The sequence below is a fragment of the Castor canadensis genome, chromosome 7 (genome assembly GCF_047511655.1).
Source record: "Castor canadensis chromosome 7, mCasCan1.hap1v2, whole genome shotgun sequence".
Classification (NCBI taxonomy): Eukaryota; Metazoa; Chordata; class Mammalia; order Rodentia; family Castoridae; genus Castor; species Castor canadensis.
The window spans coordinates 127,385,208-127,394,069 of NC_133392.1; the positions used below are offsets into that span (position 1 = coordinate 127,385,208).

At 41.4% G+C, this 8,862-nt stretch overlaps 1 protein-coding gene across 2 annotated transcripts; it reads right to left on the reverse strand.

Moving 5' to 3' along the window:
* Nucleotides 1-1,407: 1,407 nt before the first annotated feature.
* Uqcrh (ubiquinol-cytochrome c reductase hinge protein) lies at nucleotides 1,408-8,574 on the reverse strand. Of its 2 annotated transcripts, XM_020177632.2 has the most exons (4): nucleotides 8,399-8,572; nucleotides 6,202-6,228; nucleotides 5,314-5,475; nucleotides 1,408-1,626 (listed from the first exon to the last, which is right to left on the reverse strand). In XM_020177632.2, exons 1-4 carry the CDS (start codon nucleotides 8,450-8,452, stop codon nucleotides 1,594-1,596), a joined length of 276 nt encoding a protein of 91 aa, XP_020033221.1. In that variant the 5' UTR covers nucleotides 8,453-8,572; the 3' UTR covers nucleotides 1,408-1,593. The 2 variants fall into 2 exon arrangements, with proteins under 2 accessions (XP_020033221.1, XP_073936345.1); XM_074080244.1 differs by lacking the exon at nucleotides 6,202-6,228 and having other exon boundaries at nucleotides 8,399-8,574.
* Nucleotides 8,575-8,862: the final 288 nt, after the last annotated feature.

Genomic DNA, 8,862 nt, shown 5'->3' on the forward strand with positions numbered 1-8,862 from the left:
AAATATGTAACAAAAAGGACTGGTGGAGTGGCTCACGCAGTGGAGCACCTACCCAGCCAGCATGACGCCAAGTGCAAACCCCAAAATTTGCACTGCCAAAAATTAAATAACCAACAGAAAAAAGGGCTGATGGAGTAGCTCAAATGGTAGAGAGCCTACCTAGCAAAATCCAGTACCACAGGGTAAAAAAATAAGAGAACAAACCTGTGGAACACTGAAACCAAAAAGTTGTCAAAAGATAATTTTTTTGGTGGTATGTTTTTAAAAAAATTTAAATTTTCTGTACAGAGGTTTTAATTCAGGGCCTTGTACTTGGTAGGCAGGCAGGCACTCTACACTTGAGCCACACCCCTAGCCCTTTTTGCTTTAGTCATTTTTCAAATAGGGTCTCACTTTTATGTCTCAGAGAACCTGGACAGTAATCCTATTCTCAGTTCCCAAGTAGTTGGGATGATAAGCACTTGCCATCATGCCCAGCTTTTATTGGTTGAGATGGGGATCTTGCGAACTTTTTGCCTTGGGTTGGCATCCTGATCTCTGCCTCCCACGTAGCTAGGATTATAGGCATGAGCCACCATGTTCATCTTCAAAAGATCTTTGAAGTGCCTGCCTAGCAAGCATCAGTAGCTGAGCTCAATACCTAGTATGGCCTTCAAATAAAAAAAGAATCCTTGCCAGAAGCCAGTGGACCTTTAGTCCTAGCTACTCAGAAGGCAGTTTGAAGCCAGCCCCAGGCAAATAGCTTGTGAGACCCTTTCTCGAATTTAAAAAAAAAAAGGCTGTCAGAGTGGCTTAATTGGTACAGCGCCTGCCTAGCAAGCATGAGGCCAAGTTTAATTCACAGTGCAGCCAAAAAAAAAAAAAAAACTTTTGTATGGACTAGATATTTAATACTGAACAATTATTACTAAGTGTGATAATGACATTATGGTGCATTAAAAAAAAAAAGTCCTATTAGTAAGAGATATTTATTAAGTGATGGGAGCATGAAGGCTGATTATTCTGTTCTCACATCTTTGAACATTTCTTTCTAAGACAGGGTCTCACTATGTCCTAGGCTGACCTTGAACTCACAAACCTTCTGCCTTGCCTGGCATGCATGAGGTTCTGGATTCAATTCCTAGCACTGCAAAAAAAGAAAAAAAAAATCTAAATTAAAGGAGCCAGACTTAGTGGAGCTTGCCTGAAATCCCAGCTACTAATGAGACTGAGACAGGAGGATCACAAGTTTGAATCCAGTGTGGCTGACTTAGGAAGACCTTGTCTCAAAATAAAAATATCTGGAGCTGTAGCTCAGTGGTAAAGCACTTGCCTAGCATACACAAGGCCCTGAATTCAATCCCCAGTACTACAAAAACATAAACAAACAAATAAATAAACAGACAATAATAGACAAAGGACAGGAAGCAGGATTAAAGACCATAGGACTTTATTAACCTGGATCACTGCTACTTATATGGAAGGTCTTAAGCTAAACCCAAAATTTATAGGAATTTATAGTTACACACATTAGAAACTAACAGCATGTTCAAAACCACAAGGAAATATCCTGATGCCCAGGTGATACAGGCTGAGGTGAATGCATCTGCACATTTACTTCAAGCTGTTAAAGAGTTTGTGGGCCACCTAGATGGGGAAAAGAAAAAAAGTCATCAATTTGCAGCTTTAATGTCGTGGCTCACAGTCCTTCATGACCTGAAGCAGTACTAGCACTGCCTCTTTTCTTACCACGCCATTCTCATCACTCATATCTGTACTTGTACCCTAGTAAATGCCTCTCAATTACCTTAATCTCCTTTATCTGGAACTCTCCCCCTTTTTTCATTGTTCCTTTAGAACTTGTAAATCTTTTATGTCATTTCCTGTTTACTCTAAATAATCCCCTATTACCACACAAATCTGCCCCTCCTGAATACTCCATATAAATTTGTATCTCCCATCACTCTGATACTAATATTAATTAATTCAGTAAATATTTGCAGAACAGCCTCTCTGTGCCAGGTCTTGTTCTAAGTGCTAAGAGTAGCCAGGCACCTGTGGCTCATGCCTATAATCCTAGCTACTCAGGATGCAGAGATCAGGAGGATCACAGTTGGAAGCCAGCCCTGAAAAATTACCAACACAAAACAAGGCTGGTGGAGTGGCTCAAATGGTAGAGCACCTGCCTAGCAAGTGTGAGGCCCTGAGTTCAAGCCCCAGTTCCACCAAAAAATAAAATAAAATGAATGCTAAGAGTTATAGTTGTAAACATGACAACATCTGTGACACTTATGGAACTTAGAAAGTAATGAGAAATATAATAAACACAAAAATAAGAAAAATTTTTTTATTTTGTGAATTTCTTAGTTTTTGGTTTGGCAGTGCTGGGATTTGAGCTCAGGGCCTTGCACTTAGCAGGCAGACACTACACTTGAGGCACACTCACAGTCCTAATTTTTTTTTTTTTAAATTGAGACAGATTTTCACTGTGTAGCCAAGGCTGGTGTCTAATTCACGATACTCCTACCTCAGCCTCCTGAATGCTGGGAATACAGGTGTGTTACCACCACACCCAGCCAAGGTAACCTCTGGTAGTAGTGAGGACATGGCAGTTTTAAATGGGAGGGTCAGTGATTGTCATTCTGAGGCTACACATGAGACATCACAGTTTATTATTCTATTAAAATAGTCTCCTAGGCTGGCTCTTAAACTCAATGAATGAAGGGACCCATGCCTAATCCAGATCCTAACCCAGTGCTTGGCTCATAGAAGTATTTAAGTATTTGTTGAATGACTACTAAGTTTGAGGTAGAAGTCACCACAAGGACATGTAATAAGGGACAGATCATGACCTGCCTATGTTGAACATTTTATATAAATAGGAAACAAACAATAACTCTCCATTTCTCCATTTGCCCCTCAACCAGCTCCTGGCTACCACTGCTCTACTTTCTGTTTCTGTAACGAGACTACCCTAAATACCCTATAGAAGTGGAATAATGTATTGTCCTTTGTGACTAGATCATTTCACTCAGAATAATGTCTTCAAGGTTCAAATATATGTGGCATGTGTTGGTTTCCCATTTTTAAGATGTTACTATCCCACGTCTTGTTTATCCATCCACAGATACACCTGAGATGTTTCCACCTTTTGGTTGTAATAAACATGGATGAACATGGGCCTGAGTCTCTACTATGAGTTATTTTGGATGTATATCTAGAAATGGGATTGCTAGATAATATAGTAATTGTTTTTTTGAGGAAAGTACTTGATATTTTTTATTGCCAAATAAAATTCCATTTTATAGTCATACCTCATTTGATTTCTCGATATTTCAGTTGACGCTTTTTTTCTTTCTTTTTTTTTTGGTGGGACTGAGGTTTGAACTCAGGGACTCATGCTTGTAAAGCAGGTGCTCTACCGCTTGAGCCATACCTCATACCTCCAGTCCCTGGTGGGTTATTTCTTTATTTACTTTAACAGTACTGAGAATTAAACCCAGAGTGTTTGCTAGGCAAACACCCACCTTCCCAATCTGGTTTTCATCTTGCAATCCTCCTGCCTCAGACTCCTGAATGCTGGGATTACAAGCATGCACCACTATGTTCAGCTGAAGGAAATTTATATTGTATTTACTTTTAGCTGTTAAGAATGATGATTTATGACTACTGATGCACAAATTTTTGTGTGGATGTAATGTTTTCATTTCTCTTGGGTATATACATAGGAGTTGAACTGATGATCACTGTTAACTGTGGTCATACGTTAATTCATGCTTAACTTTCTTTTTGTGGTACTGAGGTTCAAGTACAGTGCTTGTAAGGCAGGCACTCTACCACTTAAGCCAGGCCCCAGCTCCAAAATTCTTTTCTATTTTTTTTTTTTAAATACCGGGTTTCACCCTTCCATTTTTTAAAAAAATTTGTTCATTTATTTATTTTTGGCAGTACTGGGGTTTGAACTCAGGGTCTCACACTTGCTAGGTGGGCACTCTAACACCTGGGCCACTCTGCCAGCCCACCAGTGCTGTTTTGTGTTGGGTATTTTCAAGATAGTCTCATGAACCATTTGCCCAGGCTGGCTTTGAACCCCCAAACTCCTGGGCTCAAACTCCCCAATAGCTAGGACTATAGTGTATATCACCACACCTGGCTCTGTACTTTTGAGGAACTGCCAGACTGTTCTCCACAGTGGTTGTACCAATTTACATCCCCTCCAGCAGTGTATTAGGTTTCCAATTTCTCAACATTCTCTCCAACACTTACATTTTTTTGTCTGTTTTTTAATGTGGGGGATCAAACCCAGGGCCTCAGTAGGCAAGTGCTCTGCTATGGAGCTGAGTACTACCACTGAGCCACACACCCAACCCATGAGATCTTTTCATACAGTTTTGTTTTTTTTGGTGGTAATAAGGTTTGAACTCAGGCACTGTACTACCTAACCCACACCTCCAGCCCTTTTTGCCTTAGTTATTTTTGGATAGGGTCTCCTGTTTTGCCTGGCTGGCCTGGACCATGACCCTCCCACCAAAGGTCTCCCAAATAGCTGGGATAATGGGTGTAAACTATCACATCTGCCACACTGGTTGAGATGGAGGTCTTGCCTTGAACTTTGATTTGCCCGATCTCTGCCTCCAGAGTAGCTGGGATTATAGATGTGAGCCACCATGCCCAGCAAAGATTTTTGTTTGTTTGTTTGTGGTACATGGTATTGGGGTTTAAACTCAGGGCCTCATGCCTGCTAGGCAAACACACTTGAGCCACACTCCCAACTCCCTATCAGTTTTAATAGAAGCAACCACACTGTGCCTGTATGTAATTTATGTAAAATTCCTTACTGTTATACGTAAGAGTTAAGCACAAATTTACTTTAAAAAAAAAAAAAGCAGAACTTGGTGAACAAACTTCAATGTATAAGACAAACTGAAGGATATACACTAAAGTACAAAATTCAGGGCTAGGGATATGGCTCAGTAGCAGAAAGCTTGCCTAGCATGCATAAGGCCCTAGGTTCAATCCCCAGCACCACATACACACAAAAAAGTACAAAATCCAGCTTCTCTACTGTTTAGCAGTGTAAGTTAGGGTGTCATTTTTTTTTTCTCAGAGTCTCAGCTTCTATTTGTAAACTGGGGATAATAGTGCCTTTCTACAAGAGAAGTGGTAAGGATCAGTTAAGATTATATATGTAAAATGCTCAGCACTGTACTGACAAATACAGGGCCCATGGTAAATGACTGCTAAAGATCCTGCCTCAAACACAGAAAGACTGTGAGCACCAAATGGTTCCTGGCCTCTGTAAGCTTTGCCCTTCCTGATTTCAGTTTGACTTACACAGTGGTCCCTTGCATGCAAGAAGTCAAAGAGTTCCTCAGTGCAGTCCTCTTCTGTCTGTGATCGGGAAGATACACGTGCATCACAGAGCTCTAGTCGCTCCCGGGCCTTTACACATTTCTCCAGCTGTTCACATTGCTCTCTCACTGTTGTTAGGGGATCCTGAATAAGAAATAGAAAAATAAAATGGAGGCCTTAGGGAAGATCCACCAAATATATATGCTTTGATTAATATAACCAACAAATCAAGATGCCATGTTTGAATTACTGTGCACAATGCCAGCAGGCAGAGCCACACTGCCACCAGAAATGGCAGAATGGGGGTCTATATAGTAAGGAAAAATTTCACATTCCTGCCTTCCAAAGTTGCCAGTATACACTGAATGCCTCAGTCCTAGCTGAAAACCAAGGTGGCAAAGGAAACCTGGCAAACTTAAGTAGATTTATTGGAGGCTTTAATTGTTAACACAGCATTTTGGAAAAGGTCATGTCTAAAATTTCAATTCACCTTGTCTGAGAACCAGGCCTATGCACCTCAGCTGCCCAGCTAGAAAGGCAGTGCTAACACAGAGAAGGACCATCTAAGAAAAGTCCCTTCCAGAGTTCATTATTAAACCACAAATAGCAGATGAATGAGTGCCAGGCCCTTAAGATATCATCTGATCTTTGGTATGACTGAAGAATCCTCAAACACAGATCAGATGCAGCTTTCCAGGCCTACACTCCCAAATACTCCACTGTACAGGAAATATTAAAGGCATATTACACTCTCGTCTTCTCCAAGGCGTCAAGTAAAGGTTCCTTAAGATGCCCTAGAGTTTCATGAAGCTTGAACTCTTGCATTTTTTTTTTTTACATAGATAATTCCAAATCTGAGACAGCTCTTACCACTAATTCCTCCTCCTCTTCTTCCTCCTACAAAAGGAAAAGAAAATGTCAGCAGCGATTTTATGACATATCTTCCCAATGATACTGATGCCATAATTACTAAGGATAGACATTGCACTAATGTTTATTTTGTGTGTTTTATGACATCTTAAGAGCCTTACTAATCCTGTTTTCCCAGGACTAGCTTGTTTTTAGAGATAGCATGCAGACTGTCTGAGAGCATACCTTTCATAAGTATCCTAATTAATCAAAAACTCATATAGCCAACTACTTCCTTTATGTGAGTCTCACTTCCCAACCTAATATTTACCTAAATCACCCAAAGGCCAAACACAGGACAACTAGGCACCAGTCCTATAGCCCAGAGCTCAACAAAATTATTCAAAATATCCAATCCTAAATTTCATCAAGCTTGCTTGTCCTGATTCACCCATTCCTTCCCTAAAAACCGAGATTCTCCTCCTATTCCTTTTTTTTTGGTACTGGGGTTTGAACTCAGGACCTTGTGCTCGTTCAGCAGGTGCTCTACTGCTGAACCATGCCCCAAGCCTCTCCTATTCTTTTTGACTACTTCTCTGTGTGGCATTGTGTGGCTGTCCCTTTCTCTCAGAACTATAATAAATTCTATCTTTTTTGCCAATCAAAAACAAATTTTATCGGGATTTTGAAAACACAGTGATTGTTGAGGTTGTTCTTTTTACTTCCCCCTTTCCCCTCCCTTCCCTCAAGCCACCTGCATGCAAAAAACGAAACCCTGTCTCCAAAATAATCAGAGCAAAAAGGACTGGAGGTATGGTTCTACCTCACAAGCACAAAAGTCCTCAGTTCAAACACTAGTTACCCATCCCTCAAAAAAAAAGCCTAAAATCACATCCTGCCTGAGTTAGAAATCTGACATTAATATTATAGAAGCAATACTTTTATGACATCTCCCTATTAGCCACAACACTGATAATTTTGTATCACTGATAACTGGGTCAAAAACATTATGGCATGTTTTAGAAAAACAAACCAAAATGTAAGTCTACGTATGTAAAATTTCTATTCAGTCAGAAAAACCACAGCAAAAGATTTAATCTGCAAGACTTAATGGGTCCTTCATCAAAATACCTTAGTATTCTTAATTTTAAAATTGTCTATTTATTTGCCTTTTCTCATCTACTGCTGTGGTAGGCCCTGCTGAACTTTCTGAAAATTATAAGACTAGGAAAGATTAAGGGATAAACAAGTTCCCAACTCCTCTGGTGTTTTTGTTTTTTGAGTCAGGGTCTCACTATATTTTCCCAGGCTGTCCTCCAACTTGCTGTCCACCTGCTTCGGCCTCCCAGAGTGCTGGGATTACAGCTCCATCACACTTGCCCAGATTTCCAGCAATTCTGAGCCCGGTAAGCCCAGAATGACTGTCCTGAAGTGACCAGAGGGCCAATGGGTGGAAAATGAGACTGGAAGCAAAAAGCTACTGAATTTCAATTGGTAGACCGCTAGTCATGTAAGTGTGAAGTCCTGAGTTCAAACCCCAGTACTTGGGTGGGAATCCTGACTTTCGTAAAGCCGAGTAGCTTTACACAAAAGGTACTGTGGGTACCTGGCTCTAGAACCATGCTGCTTGGACTCAATTCCTAGCTGCAATATTTGGTTATCTGTGTGGCCTTAGAGAAGCTATTTAGCCTCTCTATATGCTTGTTGCCTCATCTAGAAATGGTAGAAATAGCTCCCTTATCGCAGAACTCACTGCACATTCCCACACTGTCCTCAAAGACACAAGTCCCTCACATCCCCCTTCCACTTTTTCACATAAAGGAATGTAAATTCGGATCCCGAGAACGTCAAAGGCTGTCACAGAGACTACTAACATGAACTGGATAGAGACTAGCGCTGGTCTATTTGCTCCGACCTCAGAACACCTAATTGACTGAAAACGCAGGTTAACTACTTTTACACACGCTATCGGTACTTTTTCGCTCTCGTTAAGCCTTCACCACATTTACAGACTAGGAAAGCCGAGACCCAGAAAAAAAACAAAAAATAGGCCTCTACCTGCCCAGAGTCACTAGGCAGACCCTGCAGAACGGGAGCGGGAATCAGCTCTCCCAAACCTTAGGAAACCCGGACTAAGAGGGCCCAGGTACGTGCTTTGGCGGGCTAGGACCGGGGCCTTACGGCAGTGAAGAGGGTGGAGTGGACAGCTTTGCCTTACCTCTTTCGGATCTCCAGATCCAGTCAGCATCTTTCGCTCGTCCTCCAGCCCCATGTCCGGCTACGGTTCTGGATGCAACACCAGCAGTAACACCACGGCACCTACTCCACTTGATCAAAAAGGACTCGCAAGGGTCACTCAACGGATATCCGGCGATATAGCCGGAAGTGCGGCATACTTAGCGTAGTCTCGAACACATGCTCAGATTGGCATGTACTACCTACCAGAAGCAAAAGGTAGGGGGAGCCGATATTTGCACCTGAGAAGGCTTTGCTAAGAAACATCCCTTTAGCTACTCCAGGCCTAAATATATTGATCTAAAGTTGTATATCAAATAGTAGCTTCTAAGATTTTTGGCGAATTTATTGATTTTTTCGACAGTCCTTTAGCGCAGTTTCCATTCTCACCTATATCCCTTATGGAACCGTCCTAACTGCTGACCTTTTCAAGATGGCGGCCTGCGG

Excerpts from the sequence above, each read along its gene's own strand:
- Uqcrh (XM_020177632.2), bottom strand. The coding sequence starts at position 8,452 with ATGGGGCTGGAGGACGAGCGAAAGATGCTGACTGGATCTGGAGATCCG. Across the intron at positions 6,229-8,398 it reads GATCTGGAGATCCGAAAGAG|GAGGAAGAAGAGGAGGAGGA; the intron begins GTAAGGCAAAGC and ends TTCCTTTTGTAG. Across the intron at positions 5,476-6,201 it reads AAGAGGAGGAGGAATTAGTG|GATCCCCTAACAACAGTGAG; the intron begins GTAAGAGCTGTC and ends TTTCTTATTCAG.